A 26,688-nucleotide genomic window follows, 5' to 3' on the forward strand; every position below is an offset into this window, starting at 1 on the left:
AGTGCATCTATCATCATAAAAGTGCATCTGTCATCATAAAAGTGCATCTGTCCATCATAAAAGTGCATCTGTCCATCATAAAAGTGCATCTATCCATCATAAAAGTGCATCTGTCCATCATAATAGTGCATCTATCCATCATAATAGCGCATCTATCCATCATAAAAGCGCATCTGTCCATCATAATAGTGCATCTATCCATCATAATAGTGCATCTATCCATCATAATAGTGCATCTGTCCATCATAATAGTGCATCTGTCCATCATAATAGTGCATCTGTCCATCATAATAGTGCATCTGTCCATCATAATAGTGCATCTGTCCATCATAATAGTGCATCTGTCCATCATAAAAGTGCATCTATCCATCATAATAGTGCATCTGTCCATAATAGTGCATCTGTCCATCATAATAGTGCATCTGTCCATCATAAAAGTGCATCTATCCATCATAATAGTGCATCTGTCCATCATAATAGTGCATCTATCATCATAATAGTGCATCTATCCATCATAAAAGTGCATCTGTCCATCTTAAAAGTGCATCTATCATCATAATAGTGGATCAATCATCATAAAAATGCATCCATCCATCATAAAAGTGCATCTCTCATCATAAAAGTGCATCTGTCCATCATAATAGTGCATCTGTCCATCATAATAGTGCATCTATCCATCATAATAGTGCATCTGTCCATCATAATAGTGCATCTATCATCATAATAGTGCATCTATCATCATAAAAGTGCATCTATAATCATAAAAGTGCATCTATCCATCATAAAAGTGCATCCATCCATCATAATAGTGCATCTATCCATCATAAAAGTGCATCTATCATCATAATAGTGCATCAATCATCATAAAAATGCATCCATCCATCATAATAGTGCATCCATCCATCATAATAGTGCATCCGTCCATCATAATAGTGCATCCATCCATCATAAAAGTGCATCCATCCATCATAATAGTGCATCTGTCCATCATAAAAGTGCATCTATAGTCATAAAAGTGCATCCATCCATCATAAAAGTGCATCCATCCATCATAATAGTGCATCTGTCCATCATAAAAGTGCATCTATCATCATAATAGTGCATCTATCATCATAAAAGTGCATCTATCATCATAAAAGTGCATCTGTCCATCATAAAAGTGCACCTATCATCATAATAGTGCATCTATCATCATAATAGTGCATCTGTCCATCATAATAGTGCATCCATCCATCATAAAAGTGCATCCATCCATCATAATAGTGCATCTATCCATCATAATAGTGCATCTATCATAAAAGTGCATCTATCATCATAATAGTGCATCTATCCATCATAAAAGTGCATCTATCCATCATAATAGTGCATCTATCATCATCATAGTGCATCTATCCATCATAATAGTGCATCTATCCATCATAAAAGTGCATCTATCCATCATAAAAGTGCATCTATCCATCATAAAAGTGCATCTATAATCATAAAAGTGCATCTATCCATCATAAAAGTGCATCTATCCATCATAACAGTGCATCTATCATCATAATAGTGCATCTGTCCATCATAATAGTGCATCCATCCATCATAAAAGTGCATCTATAATCATAAAAGTGCATCTATCCATCATAAAAGTGCATCTATCCATCATAAAAGTGCATCTATCATCATAAAAGTGCATCTGTCCATCATAAAAGTGCATCTATCCATCATAATAGTGCATCTATCCATCATAAAAGTGTATCTATCCATCATAATAGTGAATCTATCCATCATAATAGTGCATCTGTCCATCATAATAGTGCATTTGTCCATCATAATAGTGAATCTATCCATCATAATAGTGCATCTGTCCATTTTAAAAGTGCATCTGTCCATCATAAAAGTGCATCTATCATCATAATAGTGCATTTGTCCATCATAATAGTGAATCTATCCATCATAATAGTGCATCTGTCCATCATAATAGTGAATCTATCCATCATAATAGTGCATCTGTCCATCATAATAGTGCTTCTATCCATCATAATAGTGCATTTGTCCATCATAATAGTGAATCTATCCATCATAATAGTGCATCTGTCCATTTTAAAAGTGCATCTGTCCATCATAAAAGTGCATCTATCATCATAATAGTGCATCTATCATCATAATAGTGCATCTATCATCATAAAAGTGCATCTATAATCATAAAAGTGCATCTATCCATCATAAAAGTGCATCCATCCATCATAATAGTGCATCTATCCATCATAAAAGTGCATCTATCATCATAATAGTGCATCAATCATCATAAAAATGCATCCATCCATCATAATAGTGCATCTGTCCATCATAATAGTGCATCTGTCCATCATAATAGTGCATCCATCCATCATAAAAGTGCATCCATCCATCATAATAGTGCATCTGTCCATCATAAAAGTGCATCTATAGTCATAAAAGTGCATCCATCCATCATAAAAGTGCATCCATCCATCATAAAAGTGCATCCATCCATCATAATAGTGCATCTATCCATCATAAAAGTGCATCCATCCATCATAAAAGTGCATCCATCCATCATAATAGTGCATCTGTCCATCATAATAGTGCATCTGTCCATCATAATAGTGCATCTATCCATCATAATAGTGCATCTGTCCATCATAACAGTGCATCTATCATCATAAAAGTGCATCTATCATCATAAAAGTGCTTCTATCCATCATAATAGTGCTTCTATCCATCATAATAGTGCATCTATCCATCATAATAGTGCATTTGTCCATCATAATAGTGCATCCATCCATCATAAAAGTGCATCCATCCATCATAATAGTGCATCTGTCCATCATAAAAGTGCATCTATAGTCATAAAAGTGCATCCATCCATCATAAAAGTGCATCCATCCATCATAATAGTGCATCCATCCATCATAAAAGTGCATCCATCCATCATAAAAGTGCATCCATCCATCATAAAAGTGCATCCATCCATCATAAAAGTGCATCCATCCATCATAAAAGTGCATCCATCCATCATAATAGTGCATCTGTCCATCATAAAAGTGCATCTATCATCATAATAGTGCATCTGTCCATCATAATAGTGCATCTGTCCATCATAACAGTGCATCTATCATCATAAAAGTGCATCTATCATCATAAAAGTGCATCTATCATCATAAAAGTGCATCTGTCCATCATAATAGTGCATCTGTCCATCATAATAGTGCATCTGTCCATCATAATAGTGCATCTGTCCATCATAACAGTGCATCTATCATAATAATAGTGCATCTGTCCATCATAATAGTGCATCTATCATCATAAAAGTGCATCTATCATCATAATAGAGCATCAATCATCATAAGTGTCTTGTCCTCATCATGAGTGTGTTGTCCTCTGGAGTGTGTGCTCATCATGAGTGTGTGTTTGGCAGGGCATGGAGGACCTGCAGGTGAAGGCGGCGGCCACAGATATCTTCTCCTACCTGGTGGAGTTCAGTCCGTCCATGGTGCGCGAGTTCGTCATGCAGGAGCCGCAGCAGGCCGACGACGTGAGTATGACCAATCAGAGCTCAGGACTCACAAATCTGGGTCATACGCGGGCCATTATTATACAGGGCTCAGAAATATCCACATTTGATGAACCCATACGGATTCTTTCAGTTGAGCAAATCTTCACTAAACATTATTTCAGCCCCCGCCATCCAATAATCACAGTAAGCTTCAATACTTCTGATTAAAGCAGTCTGATGTGTGTGTGTGCTGGGTTTCCACAGGTCTTAAAGTCTTCATTTGTCCGTACTGATCAGTTTCTCTTTATGAGCTTCTGAAGCGGCAGTGGAAGTTGCTTAGACTGTCAATGGAGGACAGAAATCTGTCCATTTCATTACAAATATCTTCATTTGTGTTCAGAAGATCAACGAGAGTCACGTTTCATCATTAAAGCAGAGGCCAGAAGAATTAAAACAAACTTTAAAACAAAAAGACAGATATTCATTGCAAAAGTAAATTGCATGCACTGTAAAAAAAAGTTTTGTTTTCCACTATGATTTCAAACCATCTCTAAATCTGGGCAGATTAATGACATGCAGAATGAAGTGGTATGCAAGGTTATTATAGTTTTGCTTTTTTAAATTAGTTTTTATTTTATTATCGTTTTCAATTTTGCTACAAATTTCAGTTTAGTTTTAGTTAGTTTTACAAATGGTTTTGCTAGTTTTAGTTTAGTTTTTATTTTGCAAATACATTTCTATTTAGTTTTTATTTATTTAGTTTCAGTTTTAGTTTTAGTAATTATAGTTTAGCAGAGTTACCATAATGAAGTGTAGAGACCAAATCAAGGTTTTTAATTTCAGCAAAGTTTAATTAACAGATTAGAGTTTAATCTTACTAAACATCCGTAAGTGAAATAACTTGATAAACAAGCATGATTGTTTAAACCCAGGACAGTCTTACAAAACATGCATAAAGTTGGGTCTTCACCTTTGAGCAAAAAAGCTTGAGTCAAACTATGACCTTTACAGGGTCTATCTTAAAGAACAAAATAGATGCAACGTAAAATATAAAAGTAAAAATTATAAATTCCAGACAAACTCACTCATAACAGATGAAATATTGTTAAACAATTAAAAGCTTATTTTAATTTCTTCAGTAGTACAATGTAGGCTAGCAGTGTCTACACACTGTTTTGCTCTGTGTGTGTGTGTGTGTGTGTGTGTGTGTGTGTGTACATGTTTTTCTAGCCTGGTGAGGACTTCAAACTGAATGCACACAGACTCGTGTCACCGTGGGGACCTAAATTGAGGTCCCCATGGGTACAAAAGCTTATAAATCATACATAATGAGTTCTTTTGAAAAAAATGTAGAAAGTTTCCTGTGATGGGTAGGTTTAGGGGCAGTGTAGGGGGATAGAAAATATGGTTTGTATGGTATAAAAACCGTCTATATGGCAAGTCCCCACAAAGATAGCGCACCAGACATGTGTGTGTGCGTGCGTGTGTGTGTGTGTGTGTGTGTGTGTTTGTTGTGCTATAATTGTAAAGGGGACCAATGTCCTCACTTATCTAGTAAAATATTATGATAACTGACTAGTAAGGACATTTGACTGTTCCTCACTAGTTAAAAAGGCTTATAAATCGGCCAAAACATGTTTTAATTTAAATCTATTGTTTTGCACGTTCTTGGGATGGGTAGGTTTAGGGATAGGAATTGAGTTAGGAGATATAAAATATCATTAACCTGATATAAAATCAATGGAAGTCCACGCAATGTCCTCACTTATATTCTGAAACAAACCTGTGTGTGTGTGTGTCCTGGCATTCCCTACTTTGTGGGGAAATGTCTCCACACAGATAATAATATTATTAGTAGTAAATGATTATGATAACACCTTTGAGCCTGTCAATATTATGCAAACATGAAATCTCAAACGCACAGTAGGCTAGTAACGTTTTTTGCTAATATAGTTGCTGACTTTTGCGCCTGCGTCTCTCGTCACGTAAGAAACGGCATTCTAAAACAGTGAGCTTAAAAGAAGTTCAACGTGCATCTCATTACCTTGTGTTATTTCCCCTTTCACTGCCACGGACGCATTGATTCTTTGTGAACTGCCGTTTAGGACTGGCGATGTGTTGCCTGTCTGCACGCGTCCGTCACAGGACAGCGGTTAATCTCCTCAGCTCACTCACGCGCAGTTGCGCAATAGACACTCCCTCAACCGCCACAGTCAGATTTTCCACCACATTAAAGAAAGCTTATTAACAACGAAAACGAATATTTATTTTTGCTAATTATTATTTTATTTCAGTTAGTTTTTTAGTAAGAGTAGTTAGTTTCGTTTAGTTTTAGTTTTTTATTTATTCAGATTTTTAAATTTTATTTCAGTTTACGAAAATGTTTTTTGACCAATAGTTTTAGTCTTAGTTTCAGTTTTCGTTTACGAAAATAACCTTGGTGGTATGTTCTGAGAAACTGACCAGATGAAGTGAGTTTGAGCTCAAACCCAGAGCAGATATCATCATTGGCTGTGAGCATCACTCTCATCTGAGTTAAGCTGATGTTTATGAGCACATCGGCAGAGATTTGCTCATTTTAATCATAGAATCACTTTCACAAGAAGATTTCTTAAAGCTATGTTTTTATAAATGAAATAGTGATGAGATCTGTTGGAAATTGTGTTCTCAATCTCTGAAGTGTCACTAATGCTGTATATACCCGAATATAAGATGAGGTTTGTGTGCTAAAAATAGGCTGAAAAATGGGGGGTGGTCTTATATTTGTGATATCCCAGAGAGAAAGCAGAGGAAACAGGAGAGGGCGCCAACACCACAGCCTGCGTAATTACTGACAGTGCTAGGAATTAGTTTGTGTGCAGCATAAAGGCCCATTTGCACTACTGTTCTTATTGCTCCTCCACAGTTCGGTTTGTTTCAAGACTTTAATGTCAGATGTGTTTGATAAAAAGCACATGCTTATTGTCTATCTTCATAGTACCACAATTACATACATACATAGGCCTACAGAATTATTGTATTTTTGTGAAAAGGTCATTCCTTTTTGTCACTAAGGTTGTTTTCACACCTACCTTGTTTGGACGGAGCGATCATTTGCGTTGCACATGACCTGGAGCGGTCTCATTAATAAAGCCAAATATACTTGTCTCAGGCTTATATATCCCTCTCATGTCTGTGAGACGAGTATATTTCGCTTTATTAATGAGACCGCTCCAGGTCATGTGCAACGCAAATGATCACTCCGTCACGGTTTGTCTGCTATATTATTTATTAAATCTAGTCAAATTATGAAACATTTATTAAAATTAAGATACAATTTGCAACGCTTTCTACAAAACAAAACTTAATGAAGTGGTCAAAATCATTCTGACCCGATGTCTTTGACATGTATTGCACATCTGTGCGCGTTTCATAATCAGTAAAGCCAATATGAAATTTAATAATAACATTATAATATTTAAACATAACTATAAAAGATAATACATTGTTTAATGGCTAAAGTATTCTAATAGTCTTCTACTTTCCTGTCGGCGCCGATAAAATGTTTGCACAAAGGACGTTCATTTGGTGAATTTGAACTAGCCTCGAGTATAGTTGCTGCTGCAGATATAGTAATTAGGGATGGGCATTCGATTACATTTTCTTGCTCGATCGTCGGGAGAACCCTTGCGTCTGCCTTGGTGCGGACTTTCAGGTGTGAAAATGGCCTAATTCATTCATCTCTGAACTGAAAGAGTGCACTTTATTATGTGACAAATTAATCCAAATATTTAATGCATGGTGTTAGAATGTTTTTACAATGAATTATCAGTAGAATTCTACTTAAATTATTTTCTGTTGAAAACCAGATTTATTCCCCAAAAATTAAGGCATTAAATGGGGAGGGTTGTCTTATATTCAGGAATATACGGTACTCTCTTACATTAGAGAATGGCACTGGGGGTGAGGGGTTCCATATGGAGGTGTGGTGACCTGTGTGTGTGTGTGTGTGTGTGTGTGTGTGTGTCTCCAGGACGTGCTGCTGATTAACGTGGTGATTAAGCAGATGATCTGCGACTCGGACCCTGAGCTGGGTGGTGCGGTGCAGCTGATGGGGCTTCTGCGGACCCTCATCGACCCCGAAAACATGCTCGCCCCGGCCAGCGTAAGTCTTACACACACACTCCGAAACATGCATTCTGATTGGCTGAGCCTTCGTCACTTCATGTTTATCATGACTGTCTGCTAAAAAGAGTGCATAACATTTCCAAATAATGTTCATAATGTATAAACAGGGCTCCAGACTTAGGGCCTTTTTACACCGGACGCGTGCGAAGCGAATTCACATCAGCCGCGACACGAATTTGCGACGTTTCAGAGATCCAACGTTCCAAAACACTTCGTCATCCAGTAAAGTAGAGCTTTACATTTTATTTAAAAGACTGAAAAGGTGGTTTTGGGCTAAAATGGCACTGCTGCACTTACTTTCAAAAGTCTGGGACAATTTGAGGAGCTGCTCCAGAGACGGCAGCGCAGCCGATGAGACTAACACACACTTCAGGATCCAATCAATCCACAGTAGCTGTTTCCAGTTCAGTCACATTGTAAACATTTAAGTCCCACAGATGAACTGATGGCAACACGTTCACTTTCCTTAATAGCGGACACAAGATTTAGAGAAAAAAATCAACGATTTATAAAAGGTTAAGTTATTGCTGTCTGTAAACACACTGCAGCTTTAACTCGACCTACAGCTGTAATCTCCTGAGAAACGCCACACCTGGCAAAGGCTAATGTTCAGTGAATAGCTCTGACATCACTGGACATTTCCTCACCTTTGTGTCCTTGTGTGTGATTGGTTGAAGCTGTTTTTGTCGCCACTAGAGTAAAAAAAATTGACATCGGAACGAAAAAAATACATGTCCTTTTTCCGCCGCAGCACATTCGTGTTCGGTGTGGAAGTGCTCATTACACAAACAGCTGATCAAAACATAAAACCATCGCGCAAACTATTCACGTGTCGAAGTCGCGTCCAGTGTGAAAGGCCTTAACATTAGACAGCAGCGGTGCCGGGCGAACATTCATCATGACCTTAACCTAATTTAAAGATTGTTTTGTTGACAAGTGCAGTTATTAATCATTTTACTGGCTATTGGACACACCTTTATAAAAGTGAAGCTCTGAGATTGAGTTGATATGCAGATAACAATTTCTTTTATTATCACCAGTAATGTGCAAAAACATAATTTAATATGGAAAATGTGAATCTTCTGCTCTTTTTAATGTGCCGTTGTTCTTCTGTAGTCTCAGACTGAACTGATGACAGCTCCAGTGATTATTACAGCAGCTCTGCTCTCGCTTTCTGGCTCATTCTGCCACAATCTGAAGAAAACATTCTGTTTTTCATGAGACTTTGGCCCAATCCCAATTCTATTTTATACCCCTGAAAATATCCCCCTAAGAAATGGGACACCATTACACGCCGTTTCTTTAATTAGTGTCCTGTGACATTTAGCAAGTATAAACAGCAGTGAAGTGCGTTGGCTCTATCTAACAGAAATCAGTCGTCATCACGTTCAAGGAGTGGGAATAGCTCATAAGCCCATAAGCGCTCCTCTGCTGCCATCCACTGGTTATAGTGTGTCTTCAGAATAAAAGTGCTTGAGTTTCACTCTTAAAAGGTTTAAACCTGAGGTGAATATCCGACTATTTCTCCCTCAATGCCATGTGGTGGTTCTACAGTATAAAATTGTTGCATAAAGTTGTTAATTTTTTTTAATAGTTTTTGCTCACAAAAGCAGGATAAAAGGTCTTAAAATGCCACCGTTTGGTCTCAGTCCGGAGCCCTGATAAACTCATATCATCACAGCATCATGTGTGAACGAGTGCAGCTCTCAGGCCAGTTATTACATCACATCGTATCAGAAATATGAGTCACTTCAACACTTGTTTTATGTTTTAAGCATGTAAAATCAAGACTGTCGTCAATTTTGCTTCTGGGACTCCAGAAACCAGTGAAGGTGACTCGAGTTTGTTCACACTCTTCATGTGTTCGGACGAGCAGACCAACATCTTCACTGGTGTGTGTGTGTGTGTGCGCAGAAAGCGGAGAAGAGCGAGTTTCTGAGTTTCTTCTACAAGTACTGCATGCATGTGCTGACCGCTCCGCTGCTGGCCAATACAGCCGAGGAGGACCAAGGTGAGACACTGAGCTATTATCCGCAGAGCTACAGGACTCGCACCGCATGGCCTTCCTCTGATATCCACATGTGGTCTGTTTTCCACAGATTCGAGCGAGGGAGCGGCTCGAGGAAACCCCGTGTGTCCAGGTACATGCCAGCTCCGGCCACAGCTAGGGCTGGGCCATATGGCCAAAAAATCATAACTTGGTATTTTTGGGTTGAATGGCGATGCGCAGTATACATCCTGGTATTCTCTACGTTTTTCTTTTTGGATGAAGAAGAGAAAAAATCTGTATAAAAAAAATATATATTTTATAATTGTATTTCCCATCCTGCCCAGTGATGTCCTAAAAACAATGCTGATATTGAAGACTATAAACAAATACAGGGAATGTAATGGAGGCTATGCAATATGTGCAAACTGGGGTTTATAATCTAAAAACAAAATGAATGATTTTGTTTTTAAATTCACTAAACTAAAAATGAAAATAAAACAAAAGCATATTAGGCAAGTTTATCTGTATAGCACATGTTGTACACAATGGCAAGTCAAAGTGCTTAACCAAGAAGCTAATTAAAACAGTGATAACATGTGCATAAGAAATAAGAATACCATGTGTAAGAATTTAAATAAAAACTAGGACAATTAAAGCAGTTGGAAAGAGTCGGTCCAATATTAGTCTATATTTATATAAATTACCCCATTATAATGGTTACTTTCAGAAAATATACTTATAGGTTTAAAATTCCACATATGGCACATTTATTGTCCAACAACATATATTATAGAAACGTGCGTCCCTCCTCTGCCTCGCTCCGTCTGTTTGGCTCGTTGACGGAAGCCTGAAGTTTAGCGGAGATTCCCTTCTAGAAGGCTCGTCCTCTCCGGACAGTACAATAGACATGTTCATGGACTCCCTAATGTTTTCAGATGGAGCATCCCATCTCAAATGCATTAAACAGTGCAAATATGAATCCGACAGTCAGCAGAAGTAGCCTAATCTCAGAGCGTCTGACAGGGCAAGCTGCTTTAAACTTCAGGTTAGCTATATCTACCCTATCCGGTTAATGTGAAGCCCTTAATATAAAGCGTGTCATGTTGAGGATGAGCTGCATCATGCACTGCCCCAGCATCAGCTCATCCTCCGCTGTTCTTCAGATGCGCTCGTATCGTTCTGCTGTATATCGATATAAACGGCATTGCCTCATTCCGTATCGGCTCTAAAAAATATATTATATTGTACATCCACGATATACCGCCCAGCCCTAGCCTGAGCTCACACACGACACCTCACGCGTGTGCTGTGCTGACGGTGTGTGTGTGTGTCTCAGATAACTTCCAGACGGCGCAGCTTCTGGCCCTGATTCTGGAGCTGCTGACGTTCTGCGTTGAGCACCACACGTACCACATCAAGAACTACATCATGACCAAAGACCTGCTGAGGAGAGTGCTGACGCTCATGAACTCCAGACACACCTTCCTGGCCCTCTGTGAGTCCCGTGTGTGTGTGTGTGTGTGTGTGATGGGTAGGTTTAGGGGCAGGGGAAGTATAAGAGGATAGAAAACCATTACGCCTATGGAGAGTCCCTGTAAACCACATAGACCAACGTGTGTGTGTGCCAGAGAGGGCCCGTGTCATGATTTTGTGTTTTCTGGCTCTACTAGAGCAGGTTTCCTGCTTGAATGTTGATTATTCCTCATATTCTCCATTGTTGCGGCTCCTCTCTTCCCAGTCTGTCAGTAACTCTGTTTAGTTCCTGTCTCTGTGAAGCTCCTCCTTCTAAAACACACTGTGCTCTGATTGGTCGGCTGGAGCGGTGTGTTGTGATTGGTGTTTGGGAAATGCCCCGCCCCTTCACCATAACCGGCACACTGCAAAATATGCTCTTCTTATTTAGTATTATTTGTGTTTCCAGTCCAAATATCTAAATATTCTTAAATCAAAATGCATTTACTAGAAAACTAAACAACATAAGATGTTTTTTCTTGTTTTGTTGTGTGAATAAAATCTAAATGAAGTGAATTTTTGCTTAAAACCGGCAAAATGATCTACCAATGGGGTGAGAAAAAAATAATATTATTTCTGATTGGGACGGAAACAAGAAACAAGATTTCAATCAGAAGCAGGAAGATCATTTTGCCTGTTTTAAGCAAAACTCATTTTGATTCGATTTTTAAGAAAACAAGTAAAATGCATCTTGATTTAAGAATATTTAGATATTTAGACTAGAAACAAGACATTTAGTGAGTAAGAAGAGCATTTTCTGCAGTGCGACTAACCAACTCAACAGGCCTTTATTCTGCGTTTGGATTATTATATGCTGGTGCTGGTTGCTGATGAGGGCTGTGATTGACAGGTGCTCTGCGCTTCATGCGGAGGATCATCGGGCTGAAGGACGAGTACTACAACCGCTACATCATGAAGGGGAACCTGTTCGAGCCGGTCATCAACGCCCTGCTGGACAACGGCACCAGATACAACCTGCTGAACTCAGCCATCATCGAGCTCTTCGAGTTCATCAGAGTGGTAAGACAGCAGACACACACGTGCTTACAGCCTCACAGATGGCCATGTGTGTTGTTAAAGGAAGTGTGTGTAAGATTGTGGCCAAAACTGGTACTGCAGGTGTATCCCCCTCCCCCTGACTCGAGGTTGTCAGATTGTCTGCAGGATCAGCAGAACGTTTGTAGATCTGCAGATCTGGCAACCCCAAACACTACTGGCTCCTGATTGGTTGATAGATGGAGGGCGGAGCTTTAGGCCAAAACACAACATGACATCATCAACATCAGCTGAGCTGCAACAACAACTTTATAATGACAATATCCTGCCGGACTACTGCTGGCAGAGATAGAAGAGTTTAAAATTAACATGATTTATTAATATCTAGAGACGTATCAGGGCCAAAAGACCTTCACTTAACTGCCCTTAATTGGTCCTTAGTGGACACTTTTGTCCACGGGGGTCTGAGGTGTGACCTCAAAAAATGTTTTTAAGTAATTGATATATCAATATCTTCAATAATATAAAAACTATCCATTGATGCAGTTTTTTTTATTTTTTTTTATTTTTTAATTTATTTACCACTAAAAGTACCATTTTTATGTAAAACATATCTATTTTATATATTTATTTTTATATATTTATTAGTAACTTAATTTTAGTGAAACAAACAATTCCAGTATGTTCAGAGAGCCAAACCCTAAAAATGTGATGACTTTGGTGACATCTGGTGACCTATGTTGGTATAAAATTAATAATTTTCAGTAGCCACTAGATGGCAATAATAGTACCCAATGGCTGCAATATGCATAGCTGCATGAAGGCTGAACTCTATAAACCAATGTTTTAATGAATTTAACCTCTTAAATTTTACATTTTATCACAAGTTAAAATTGTAAATTAAAAAAAAAAATTTTTTTTTTGTTGTTTTAGACTATAAAAATATGCCAAAACATGCTTAGAAAAATCTAACCATGCAATAAGAAAATGACAAAGTAGGAGATCGTGTGTGTGTGTGTGTGTGTGTGTGCATGCATGTGTGAGTGTTTGCCACATTCAGAATGTTGTACAGACTCACACCTTCATTTCTGTGTATGTATGATCATCATTGTGTTGGATTTTTTTTTTTTTTTTGGACAAATAAAAATGAAAAAGCTCTGAAATCTATTAAATTCCCATTAATTCCTATGGGTGGACATTTTTGTCCACGAAGGCCCAATTAAGGAGTTTTTTTTTTTCAACCACTTAACATTGTAAAATCAAGTCAATGTATTTTTTTTTATGTTCAGGTGACAAACTTAGAAAAAGTAGCCAAATCTTGTACCACTCAGATTAAGGGAAGTATTTTTAAAAATAAATAAAAAAATGCTTTTGGACAGTTTTGTCCCTAAGATCCGTAGAGTGTTAAATACATTTCTGACATACAGTTCCTTTAACAAACATACATTTACATCTGCATCCTCCTAACTCAAGCTACTGTCAACTCACTGTCAAATGTGCATTTATGAGACAAAGCGTGATATTATTAATACCAGGGATGCACCGATATGATTTTTTGGGGCCGATACCAATTTTAACAAACAAATTATTTGTTAAATTAACAGTGTTATATTCTGAATAAAGGGTAGTTTCCCGTAGCCTGGTTTCTACAACTTTCACTTGGGAGCAAAATCCTGCCCTTAAAGGGATAGTTCCCCCATAAATGAGCCTGATGTTGATCTGCTGACCCCCAGGGCATCCACATGTAGGTGTGTGTGTTTCTTCAGGAGAACACTAATGAAGATTTAACTCAACTGCTGCTGTGTGTCGGTCATATAATGATGTGAATGGGGAACAATTCTAGGAGAGCAAAACAAACATGCTTAGACAACACACACACACACACACACACACACTCTGCTGCTCATGACCACACACTGATATCTGAAGACACAACGCCATCAGTTTGTGTGAGGAATCGAGCCGTATTCATGTCATTTTCATTAGTTTACACCAACGCCAGAAGTGAAGCGCGTGTGGGGTGTTGGATATAGCGTTGTATTCGAGGTAAAAAATGACATGAATACGGCTCGATTCCTCACACAAACTGATGGCGTTGTGTCTTCAGATATCAGTGTGTGGTCATGAGCAGCAGGGTGTGTGTGTGTGTTGTCTAAGCATGTTTGTTTGTTTTGCTCTCCTAGAATTGGACAGGCTCATTACTGGGGAACTATCCCTTTAAATTTGAAAGGAATATTTGACATTTATTGATTATCGACTGATATGAGCATTTTTTATGGAGATCAAGTTTTGTGCGTATGGTCCAGCTGTCCTGACCGCTGTGCTTTGGTCTTCAGGAGGACATCCGGTCCCTCATCGCACACATCGTGGATAACTTCTCCACCGCGCTGGAGTCCATCGAGTATGTGCAGACCTTCAAGGGCCTGAAGGGCCGATACGAGCAGGAGAAGGAGCGGCAGAGCCGAGGCCTCAGCAGGTACACACACTCCTACACTATATTACATCTGGCACTTTAAAGGGTTAGTTCAGCCAGAAGTGAAATGTCAGTCATTAACTCCTCTCCCTAATGTCGCTCCACACCCGTAAGACCTCCGCTCATCTTCACACACAGTTTAAGATATTTTATATTTAGTCCGAGAGCGTATGCAAGTGTATGCACACTATACTGTCCATGTCCAGAAAGGGAATAAAAACATCATCACAGTAGTCCATATGAGACATCAGTGGGTTAATTAGAGTCTCTTGAAGCATCCAAAATACATTTGGGTCCAAAAATAACAAAAACTACGACTACTGCACTGACTCATAACCGTTTGAATCTTTATTTGAGGATTGAACACAAACGCGGAAGAGAAGCCAATGCTGAATAAAGTCGTAGTTTTTGTTATTTTTGGACCCAAATGTATTTTGGATGCTTCAAGAGACTCTAATTAACCCACTGATGTCTCATATGGACTACTGTGATGATGTTTTTATTCCCTTTCTGGACATGGACAGTATAGTGTGCATACACTTGCATACGCTCTCAGACTAAATATAAAATATCTTAAACTGTGTGTGAAGATGAACGGAGGTCTTACGGGTGTGGAGCGACATTAGGGAGAGGAGTTAATGACAAACATCTCTGTTTTGGCTGAACTAACCCTTTAATATTCGAAAACAAAATATACTATTTGAATTTTACTGTGTTGATTTGCTGGTTGTAAATGCAGTGAATGTGTGATAAATCTCGCAGCTATAACTCAATCCACTGGGCGGCGCTGTGGAGCGGGGTAATGCGTTGAGTGTATTTGAGCTAATGGGGATCCTAATAAAACAATAAACAATCTCATAATGCCTGCGATGTTTGGATTTACTTTGATGAAAATTTAAAATGTTCTTACAAAATGAAGTCACTTTTGATAAAATCAATTAATGAAAGTTGAGTTATCATAATATCAGCAGCACAACGGCATCGCATCCAAACACCAGTGGAAGGAGCTCTGCAACAAATGCTCTTCTCACTCAGTATTTTTGTCTTGTTTCTAGTCCAAACATCAAAACATTCTTAAAACAAGAAGTATTTACTAGACAAGCAAAAGTAATTGTCTTGTTTTGGGGGAAAATAACTCTAAATGAAGAGAGTTTTTGCTTAAAATAAGATAAATAATCTGCCAATGGGGTGAGAAAAATAATCTTGTTTTCTGTTTGAATTAAGATTATTTTTCTTATTTTAAGCAAAAACTCTCTTCATTTTGAGTTATTTTTCCCAAAACAAGACAATTACTTTTGCTTGTCTAGTAAATACTTCTTGCTTTAAGATTTTTTTTAAGAGCATTTTTTGCAGCAAGTGTGTGTAAGCCCTTCTGTACCCCGAGTGAGAGAGACGTAACTTATGATAGCAAAATGATGTCGAGACAAATGCTTGCTTTAAGTTTCGTCGAGGGGTTAAGAACAGAAAACACAAAGTGCTTCACTCAGACTTTATTCAACACCGCTATCTTTGTGTCCGCAACGTCTGTCAGCGGGGCAAGTGTTCTCACCCGAGAATAATAATATCGTTTCTCTCAACATGAAAATGTGAAACAATACAAACATGACCACCATATACCAACCTGTGTGTGTGTGTGTGTGTGTGTGTGTGTGTGTGTGTGTGTGTGTGTACGGTCTGCACAATAACCAGCGTGCTCTGATTTATTAGTGTTTTTTCCCGCTCGCACTGTTTCATGATTTAAAATCTTAAGATATGTTGTGTACATTGACTAATAATCATAAGCTTGTTCAGAAATGGTGACATGTTGATTAAAAACGTCTCATTTTCTCAAAATACCTAATTTAATTAATGGAATATTAGATTTTTATGAGCCCAAATATTGGAATCCAGTATTGTGTGAAATGGCCATGGGTAGTTGAGCTAACAGCGGCTGCTCCTCCACAGGTACCGCAGGGACGCGCGGTCCTTCGAGGAGGACGAGGACATGTGGCTGAATGAGGAGGAGGAGGAGGAGGAGGAGGAAGAGGACGTCTCCGACACGGCCAAGAGCAGCGACTACGGGAAGTTCATGGAGAGCGAGAAGGGTATGAGTGCTTTACCACGGAGAAACTAATCAGGGCTCCACATTAACGCTTCTCCAAGGGGAAGCGAAAGAGAATTTTACTAACCCGACCGGACAAGCGGATTAAAGCGCCAGTAATAACAATAATAACTAGCGAATCACCTAATCCATAAATGATTATGCACTGCTTTAGTGTAAGTGGCGATGAATAGTGGATAAAAGTAATGAACTGACGCTCGTGCAGCCTCTCCAGGAGGAATCACAACACATGAGGAACTGCACTGAACATTCAACATGTGACGTGTTTATATTTATAACATATGATCCAGTTAAACAACATCACACAACCAAGAGTGTGTTTTCCTGAACACCATCACGACTGAAAGGACACTGAGTTCATATGACGGCTCCATAAACTATTGATTACACTACAAAAAATGCTTTTCTTACTTAGTATTTCTGTTTTGTTTTAAGTTCAAATATCTAAAAAAATTCTTACATTAAGAAACATTTACTAGACAAGCAAAAGTTTGTCTTGTTTTGGTGGAAAATAACTAAAATATTAAAGAGAATTCAAACAGAAAACAAGATTATTTTTCATTGGCAGATTATTTAGCTTATTTTAAACAAAAACTTTTAATTTTGCCTTATTTTCCCCCAAAACAAGACACAACTTTTGCTTGTCTAATAAATGTTTCTTAATCTAAGAATTATACTAAGATAAGAAAATATATACTTAGTAAGAAGAGCATTTTTTGCAGTGTAACATCAAGTCACTTACATTTGAGATGCAATATTGACTGTTTTTGTTCTGTTTCAGCAGCGAATATAGATAACGGCAGAACCGTAACGCGTCTCACAGCAAGTGTGTGTGTGTGTGTGTGTGTGTTACTGAATCATTCAGTGTTTAAAGGAATCGGTTGAATCAAACATTCATTGACCTGTTCAGAACGACTGCCTCAGTCTGAATGAATCGACTCAATGACTCGCTCAGACTCACCGGCTGCCACCTACTGGTGGATTAGTGTCATCTTTAAACATACTTTCCAACATTTCTTATTTGTTTATTCAAAAATACAAATCTCATAACATTATTTAATGCAGCTGTAATTTTTCAATGTAAATTTATTTAATTTGACTGGTTACAGCCCTTATAGTGTCTCTAGTTTAATATACAGATCAAATTTAAGAATATAAAATGAAACATGAAGCATAGCCTATATTTAATAAGATAAGGGGGAATTATTAAAAGGTAAAATATCACAAATATGCAGATTTAAAAATGCCAAAGCTGATTGAACACTGGTGAGAATACTGCTTCAGAATAAAGCATATTTACAACAACAAAACAAAAGTTAGACTTTTTCCGGACGAGCAAATGTTTTACTCGGGCAAGTGAATGACTGATTTACTGTCTGAAGGAGAAGCACATGAACAGGCTTAATGTGTGCCCTGCATTGAGTTTAAGTGTGTGTGTGTGTGTGTGTGTGTGTGTGTGTGTGTGTGTGTCCTCATTTCAGCGAAAGAAAGCCAAGACAAAGAGAACCAGCCCAAGCGCTCGACGAGCGGCAGCTTTAAGTTCACATTCTCTCATTCTGCGGCCAACGCGAGCAACGGCTCCAAACCGCCTTCATCCTCCTCTAGCGGCTCCAAGCCTGCAGCGCCGCCTCCTGGCCAGACGGCACGGGTGCGTACACACACACACACACACACACACACACACACACACACACACTGCTACACATCATCTGCATCTGAACACTCTTAACCACCCGCGCTCACATTCGCATGCCTCAGTTTGAGAGCGGTCAGATGTGACACCAATAGAAACTGAAACCAAATGAGTAGCACATTAATTCTTAATGCATCCAGAAGCATAGATGTTACCCGTTCAGATCAGATCGCACCTCCAGCACTCCTGCTGTGCTCTTTCTCCCTCTGATGAGTGCACAGATTGCTCTATATCCACACTGGCACTAATACAGATATCACGTGGTGTTCTTGCTCATAAATTGCACAGACCGTAGAACAATGTTCCCTCTAATTTTTTTCAGCACTGAGCAAATTCTTTTTTTTCTGAGCGCACATTTCAGTACTGTGAGCAATTCGTAACCACACGACCTTCTGAAAATGACTACGAGCCTGCGTTAGCCATAGGGATTCAAAGAGATGACAGCAAATGCATCAATATATTTACAAGGTTGATATTTATTCAATATCCTTTATAATGGTTGGACTTTGGGAAGATTTTAATGATGGTGTTTTACCAGTCAGTTTAGTTGAACTTAAAGGATCTTTGGTTGATAAGGTTTCAATAAGGTTTAGAGAGGTTATTATGACTGGTTCACTGGTTATTATGACTGGTTCACTGGTTATTATGACTGATAATGATATATAAAAACTAAAAGTATCCAAGATGTTTAGTCATTTCTCAGCAGGTACAACATTTAAGTGGAACTTCATTGAAAGAAAAATGCTAATGCAGTGCTTAACAATAATAGGCCTATTAAATTGACATGGTGTAAATTTTCCTAAAGGTAGCCTATATAAACAATTTAATAACTGCAACAAACTAGTGCAACAAACTAGGTTACAAAACATGTTATTTGAATTTCATTGAGGATGATAGGCCTATCTGGCTATGTGGCTCATCTTGTCTGCAGGCCTATGGAAGACACATCTCTCCAAAGAAAATCTGAAAAACAGGTTAACCAAAAGAGAAACATAATTTCTCTTCAAAACACAAAATCATTATTACATTAAACAACTGCAAATATACTAAAACAGAATTAACCTACATGATTCAATGACTAAACATAATTATGTCAAAATGTTGTTGCAGTAATCAAGATCACTTTGATCTATATTAGGCCTAATAGGTCTATAATTTAAAATATTGGAAATAAATTTCTACCTCAAATCTTCTCTCGTCTGTCTTTGTCCCCTTTCCAGTGGTTGTAGACCTTGTCAAGGTCTATAGGACCCTCTTTTTGCCTTGATTTAATTCTCATCAGTTGGTCCAAGTGGAAAACTTCAAGGCGGTTGCGCGATTTTGTCTTAATGGCATTCATTAGACTGAAACCGCGTTCACAGTCGGCGCTGGATGCTTGGAATGTGCCACAAATGTCAAGAAGTTTTGCCAGATCTGGAAAATGCTCACTTTTCAGCGACCAGGTTACAATCTCAGAAAATGATCTGAGCAGTCCGATTTTCCTTTTTTCATTAACCATGAACTTGAATTCGTTGTATTGTTGACAAATGCGCCCCGGGACCGAATCGTCTGCTTCATCCATAAGCGCTTCAAACTTCTTCGCCAGACTGGTCACGTCATTCAGCCCATGATCAAATTCACCAACTGCATGATCCAACGTGTCCGGCTCAAACGCAGCCCACTCTTTGAGCTCATTTTCAGGGAAGCGGGCATCCAAGTGCTCACAAACTTTATGGACAAACAGAAGAATGTCCCGTGTGTTCACTGCACTCTCACTTTCCAAAACTGTGAGCGCTCGTTTGCCCCAGTGAACTCGCTCTCCTAAATATTGCGCTCGGAGTTTCTGTATTTTCGCTCTGGCAATGCAGTGCCCATCCATGACCGTAAGATTACTGCGCTGTAAGCAGGTGCACAGCTGAGCGAGTTCCTCAAGCACTTCTGCTAGCACAGTGATTGCAAATTTGTATTTGGTGTCGGTTAGTTTTCTATGACAGTATTTCGCAATGGGGTCAGAGTCAGCATCTTTTGCACAGTATTCGGTCAACGCGCTGAAATTTCGCAAAAAAGCGTGCACAGCTTGGTAGCGTGACAGCCAACGCACTTCATTCAAAGGTCTAAAAGACAACGAATCCACTTCTAAAACCTCTGCCAGCTCTGTGAATTTGGCTTTCTTTACAGATGATCTGCAAAACATGGAGTATACTGTCCGGAGTAGCGTTTCTACCTCTTTCATTATAGGGACATCTTTCCATGCGTCATCGATTCCTAAGTCCTCCCTATGGGCCACGCAGTGTTGCTCAGTCAGGTGCGGTACCTGACGCTTCAGTAAAGCAGCCACTCCTTTATGTCTGCCTAACATGACAGAAGCACCATCTGAAGTAAACATGACCATTTTGTTCATGTCTAGCGCATGGTCTAAGTAGAACTTGGTAATGGCATCAAGGATGTTTTCTGCAGTGCATCCTGAAAGCTGAATGATTCCAGCAAAAACTGTCTTGTAACTGAAATCAGTTTGCTCCCGAAACTTAATGTAAAGCACAAGCATCTTATGCACTGAGATATCTGTACTTTCATCCACAATTAGTGTGTGAACACGAGCATTTCTTATGCTGCTTATCATCTCAGTCTGCACAACTGAGTTGATGCATTCCACAAATTCAAAAGCATAATTTTTGCTTCTCCAACTCTGAGGTAGGTCGACGTATTTTGCCATATGATCGTGTATATCCTGAACTGATAACATGGACATGTTGGTGTTAATTGCTAGCATCACATTGTCGATCAATATTTTTATTTGTTCAGGGTCGGATCGTGCTCTCTGAATTCGTCTCTCTCGGGATTCATTAGTTTCGGTGAGAATTTTATCGATAGAGTTCCCATGTCTAAGTCTTAATGTTTTCAATGCGTCTACATGGACTTTCTGTGTCAGATGACGCTTTAGGTAATCAAGCTTCCACTCGGACCAATGTTTCCCCCGTGCGAACTCTCCTTTCACCTTTGCCTCCGAGCAGAATTTGCAGATCACGCCACTCCTTTCTTCATATGTAAATATGTCTGACAGTTTTATCCTACCTGGACCATCTTTTGTGTCAGTTTGGACTATTTCATCTAGCCACTCATGTTTAAACGTTAGGCAGACTTTTTTCTGGGGCACCTGCTCTGCCTTTCTCTTCGCCATGGTAGCCTACTGTATAACTGCAGTGCTGGGGCACGCCAAGAGTAACCTAGGATACTTGTATGTAAACATTCTAACGTACATCCGGCTTGGTTGTCACATCTCAGTATTTTAAATGTTTATTACCAAGCCTGCATCGCCTTTGATGCTCAGATGTTTAACCCCTGAAAAAAAAAAAAAAAAAAAAAAAAAAAGATTTTTTTTTTTTGTGCGGTCTGAAAAATGTGCGCGGTCTGAAAAATCTATTGCGCGACTACTTTGACTGGCCTGCGCGGCCGCGCACGCGCGCAGCTTAGAGGGAACATTGCCGTAGAATACGGCGCAGCATCATTTACAGGAGATGAACATGATCACGAGATATTCCTCATGGAGGGACAGTTTTAAAATGCCCATTAGGGGCGTTAAGAGGTGCCATTGCTCTGAACGCTGTAACTTTAGATTACTTTTGAGTTACACAATACTCACTATAGATTAAAATTAAGATTTATACAAAACGAAATTCACTTTAAACAAAGGCTTTCTAGAAAACGTAATAAAGTGGTCAAAATATATTGCACATCAAATCATGTGTCCTTTATTACTCGTGCTGTTCACTTCTCACAATCAACATATATTACAGTAAAACATAGCATTAGGATATAATATTTTAACATCAAGATGAAACAAAATACTTTTACTGGTACTGTGTTTATAGCATCTGAGCAGACATTTGCGAACAAAAGCTTTATTTATGATGCACTAGGCTATTTTACAATAAACGCTTCATAATCTGTCCAAAACAGGCCAAAGAACAATCTTTTTGCGTTTAATATTCACCGAAATGAACAGAATAAGTGAAGTACATGCTCTTAACCTGATGTGGGCGTTGACTGTGCTCTCGCACGGATCGCGTCAGTATTTGACTCTCAAAGATCTATATAAACAAATGACAATAGGAGAAATGAATACAACATAAAGATGCAGAAGCAAGCAGTGGCGTTTCCCCTGTTTGGGCTGTCGTGTGTTTAACATTAACACACAGACACTAGCAGCTATATTAGATCCAATACTTACTAACACGCATCCCAAACTTTATTACTCCAGTTCTGATATGGCCATATGCATAATAATGTGTGTATTTGATCGTTCAGGAGAAGTGAGCCTAGTAATAGACATACGGTACACTCGTGTGAGCAGCAAACACGCAGTCTGACACTGGAGTGTGTGCTTTACATCCCTTTCATTAACTCTTTAGCGCTATCATACTTTAATTGGGTCATTATGCGAGATGGTGAGAGAGAATCTCCTTCGGTTTCACGATGGCGGAACTGGAAGACCTGTTAGCTGAGGAATAAATCTGGTTTATGCCTCTGTGGTACAAGCGGGTAAAAAAGAGACTCAAATAACTGTTGATTTTTAACATTCAGACAAGTGTTATACATTATAATCTGTTACGTTTCTATTTTTGTTTGTGGACACTCATAATAAAAACGAAATGTTGTGCAAAATAAAGAAAAGGAACATGATGTGCAGCCTCTCTGTCAAAGATGTTCCTTCAGAAGGTGTTCAGATAATGAACTGGAACTGGCTGAATACTTGTCACACATGCATGAGGCATGTCTGCAGAAACCGTATGTGTTAGAACAGAGAGAGATATGTCGGTGTTTCTCCAGTCTCTTCATCATCCGCTAATGCGCCACGCCCACGGGCTTAAGTTTAATCTATAAAGGTCTTAAAAGTCTTACATTAGACGTGGTGATACCTGCAGATACCCTGTCAGAGTTCAGTTATGATCAGTGCTGTGCAAGCTGCTTCCAAACTCTATTATAGGCTACTTGTTGCTGTTAATTTAAAGTAATTCTTTACATTACAATATTACTGTCTCAGAATTATAATGCGTTACATTACTCCTGTTATAGTTTAAAAGTAATAGTAATCATTTGAAGTAATAGTTACTTTCACCACAATAACTAGAGGAGTGGAACTTAACATTCTTAAATGACCAGATGTTTGGGCTACTCAGAGCATTTCACATGCGGTAGACGGCGATAGGATGGAGAGCAGCGGCGGAGCCAGACGATGTAGACATTCAGGGCTAGAGTGGGTCTGGGGGCATACTCCCCCGGGGAGATTGTGTCCCATTTACATCAGCTAAATGCACTGTTTTTCAGGCTGTTTGAGAGAATAGACTGCCTAAAAATCTATATACTCTCTGGGAAAATGATAAGTTACTCAGTAAAAAAAACTTCCCAGTAGAGCCCACAGCCTGTCTGGTATTGAACTGTTCTCCAGCTGTAGTGAAGCCAAAACACCAAACATGTTAAGGATGACTCATTTTCACCCGTGGCAAATAAAAAGGCAACCATTATCTGACTATGTTTAAGTTAGCCTGCATAGGTGGGATTGGGATTTGGTGTAAACATCATTATTAATCTTTAGAGTTCAGTTTGGTTTACTTTGTGCTTAGCTGACAAATTTGCTACATCAGAATCCATGACCAATCAGATGTGGTTTTCGGCTGCAAACTTTCGCGGTTGATTAGTTCTACAAAGGAAATGGCCATATTTGTATTAGACAGCGCTGTGTGTGAGACTGAGAGCTTTATAATGACACCAGGCATGACATGTTTCTGTGAATGGAGACGGCACGGAAGCTCGCGTTAGAGTAACTTTGGATGATTTCAGGTAGAAATCTAAAGGCGCACGGTGACAAAATATAATGAAATAACACCCTTAAATGTGTAATGTTGCCTTTTTTATTTTGACATGAAAGCTTACATGTTAAGGGAGTAAACTGGCCCAAAATCTCAAAATAGACTAACGTTATGTTTTCACCTGTCGTGTCTCGCCTTAATAAGTAAAACCTAACGTTAACTCTAGCTAGCCACTAATACAGTCATGAAACTCAAGAGTTACTACAGCGGATTCACAAACCTGCAACACTTTCGTCTGACGCAGAATCTCTCTCTGGCCGGTGAGGCTCACTGTTCCTTTTAGAAAATGTGTAGTGTCCATGTTAACTAGAGTTCACTACGACGCCGGTGAAATACAAAAGCCCGCCAATCCCTGAGGACAACGACGAAGAAGATGTATATTCTTCTTCGTTAGTTTTTATTGGCTGTTGGCATTGGCAAACAAGCTGAGTGATGAGCGACGCATTGCCGACCGCCACACACACACGGTAAAGGAGCTTTTGTTTCATTTTTTGCCGCTCCAGTCTGAAACACTGAGAGGAAATGAAGCAAAATTAAACTTTTTTTATTTTATTTTTATTTTTATTTTTTTACTAAAACATTCGGGGCTTAAGCCCAATTAGCCCCCCCCCCGCTCCGCCCCTGATGGAGAGGTGAAGTGATTATCCGGGAACAGGTCTGCTCATAGACACAACAGAACCGTACACTCTAATGCCATGACAAGATGCACTTTTGTTCTTTTCTTACTGTTGTCAGTCTTTTATTCTCTTTGAATTCAAGAGGTTCACAACACAAAAACGTCACACTGCAAAAATGCTCTTCTTACTCAGTATTTTTGTCTTGTTTCGAGTTCAAACATCTAAACATTCTTAAAACAAGAAGTATTTACTAGACAAGCAAAAGTAATTGTCTTGTTTTGGGGAAAATAACTCAAAATGAAGAGAGTTTTTGCTTAAAATAAGATAAATAATCTGCCAATGGGGTGAGAAAAATAATCTTAATTCAAACAGAAAACAAGATTTTTCATATTTTAAGCAAAAACTCTGTTTTGAGTAATTTTTTCCCAAAACAAGGCAATAATTTTTTCTTGTCTAGTAAATGTTTCTTAATGCAAGTATTTTTAGATGTTTGAACTCGAAACAAGACACAAATACTGAGTAAGAAGAGCATTTGCTCCCGTGTAAAGTGTTACTCCTTCCAATAGAGAAGAGTGAAGTTTAGTAGTTTGCTTCTCTTGTGTTCCTCAGACTGGGCTGGTGGATTACCCAGATGATGAAGATGAGGAGGAGGAAGAGGAGGAGGAAGAGGAGGAGCACTGCCCACGCAAGAGGCCTCGGCTGGGCTCATAAAGCAGCTCCGCAGGCCTCCATCTCCAGCCCAACCACAGGAGCAGCAGCCAATCACAGCAGCCGCAGCCACAGCAGGGGCTGATGGGAAGGCTAGCAGGACTAGCCGCGCTAATGAACGCTGGACTGGCTGAACTCTGGGCCTGAGGAGCCGCTGTATTAGCCGCCGCTAGGGTTCAGCCGCTGCGGAGCCTTTTCTAATGAATTCTTCTGGACGTTTGTGTTTTTAATGATTGAGCGGAGGCCAGCCTACCGCGGCTGAGGCCGTTATTAACCTTTATAATCGGATGTCTGTGATTCAGGATTTGAGCCGTTGGTTTTTAAGACATTAAACTGCAGTACGAGTGTGTGTGTGTGTGTGTGTGTGTGTGTGTGTGTGTGTGTGTGTGTGTGTGACTGATCTCAGATCAGCTCTGGCAGACCATACTCAAAGACTTTCACGACCACCGTCAATATTAGCTGTTTTTGTTTCCCCTCATTTTTGTACAATTTCCTAACTAGCACCATCTCCGTTAAAGAGCATTTGTATAAATTTGATATTTTTTACAATTTTCAGATTAAATTTGGTCCTGCAATTAAACAGTGTTGTTGTTTACTGTGTGTTGTGTTTGAGTGGGAAACCGCTGGTCTGTGTACACACACACACACACACACACACACACTCATCTGTATTCTCCAGCGGCCTCATGGGATAAATGTCCATCAAATGCACACCTCACACACACTGCATCCCTATCGTCTACTTATACTACGTCCTAAAAGTATGAACTCTTTGTGAAGAAGAAGTAGATCTTCTGAGTGTGTGGCAGAAGAGTGTGCCAGCTTCGGGACTACTTCACCATCTCTAACGGACTCTGTTGCTTAGTTACGAGCATCCCATAACCGTTTAAACTGCCCTGTCAATCATCGCGCAGCTCAAATCCTCCACTCTCAGTTTAATCTCCTACCGTATCGGAGAGAAATGTAGCCTCTCTCACACACACACACACACACACACACTCACTCGTTGATCTGCCCTGTGTGGGTCTTTAGAGACTCTCCTCATGTGTTTGCATATATTGATGCATTTAAAAGTTAATGGCCAAA

At 39.2% G+C, this 26,688-nt stretch overlaps 1 protein-coding gene across 2 annotated transcripts in view; it reads left to right on the forward strand.

Moving 5' to 3' along the window:
* ppp4r3b (protein phosphatase 4, regulatory subunit 3B) overlaps window positions 1-26,246 on the forward strand; it is a 33,866-nt gene extending 7,620 nt beyond the window's left edge. The window contains exons 7-17 of one of the 2 annotated variants that reach the window (XM_067422631.1): window positions 3,422-3,538; window positions 7,512-7,643; window positions 9,442-9,498; window positions 9,581-9,677; window positions 9,766-9,807; window positions 10,993-11,151; window positions 12,019-12,188; window positions 14,501-14,640; window positions 16,582-16,721; window positions 18,220-18,386; window positions 25,504-26,246. In XM_067422631.1, coding sequence (XP_067278732.1) covers window positions 3,422-3,538; window positions 7,512-7,643; window positions 9,442-9,498; window positions 9,581-9,677; window positions 9,766-9,807; window positions 10,993-11,151; window positions 12,019-12,188; window positions 14,501-14,640; window positions 16,582-16,721; window positions 18,220-18,386; window positions 25,504-25,605 — 1,323 coding nt within the window. In that variant the 3' untranslated portion in view covers window positions 25,606-26,246. The remainder of the gene's footprint in view (window positions 1-3,421; window positions 3,539-7,511; window positions 7,644-9,441; window positions 9,499-9,580; window positions 9,678-9,765; window positions 9,808-10,992; window positions 11,152-12,018; window positions 12,189-14,500; window positions 14,641-16,581; window positions 16,722-18,219; window positions 18,387-25,503) is intronic. The other variant, XM_067422632.1, reaches the window with a different exon arrangement.
* Window positions 26,247-26,688: the final 442 nt, after the last annotated feature.

Source organism: Pseudorasbora parva, chromosome 17 (genome assembly GCF_024679245.1).
Source record: "Pseudorasbora parva isolate DD20220531a chromosome 17, ASM2467924v1, whole genome shotgun sequence".
Lineage (NCBI taxonomy): Eukaryota > Metazoa > Chordata > Actinopteri > Cypriniformes > Gobionidae > Pseudorasbora > Pseudorasbora parva.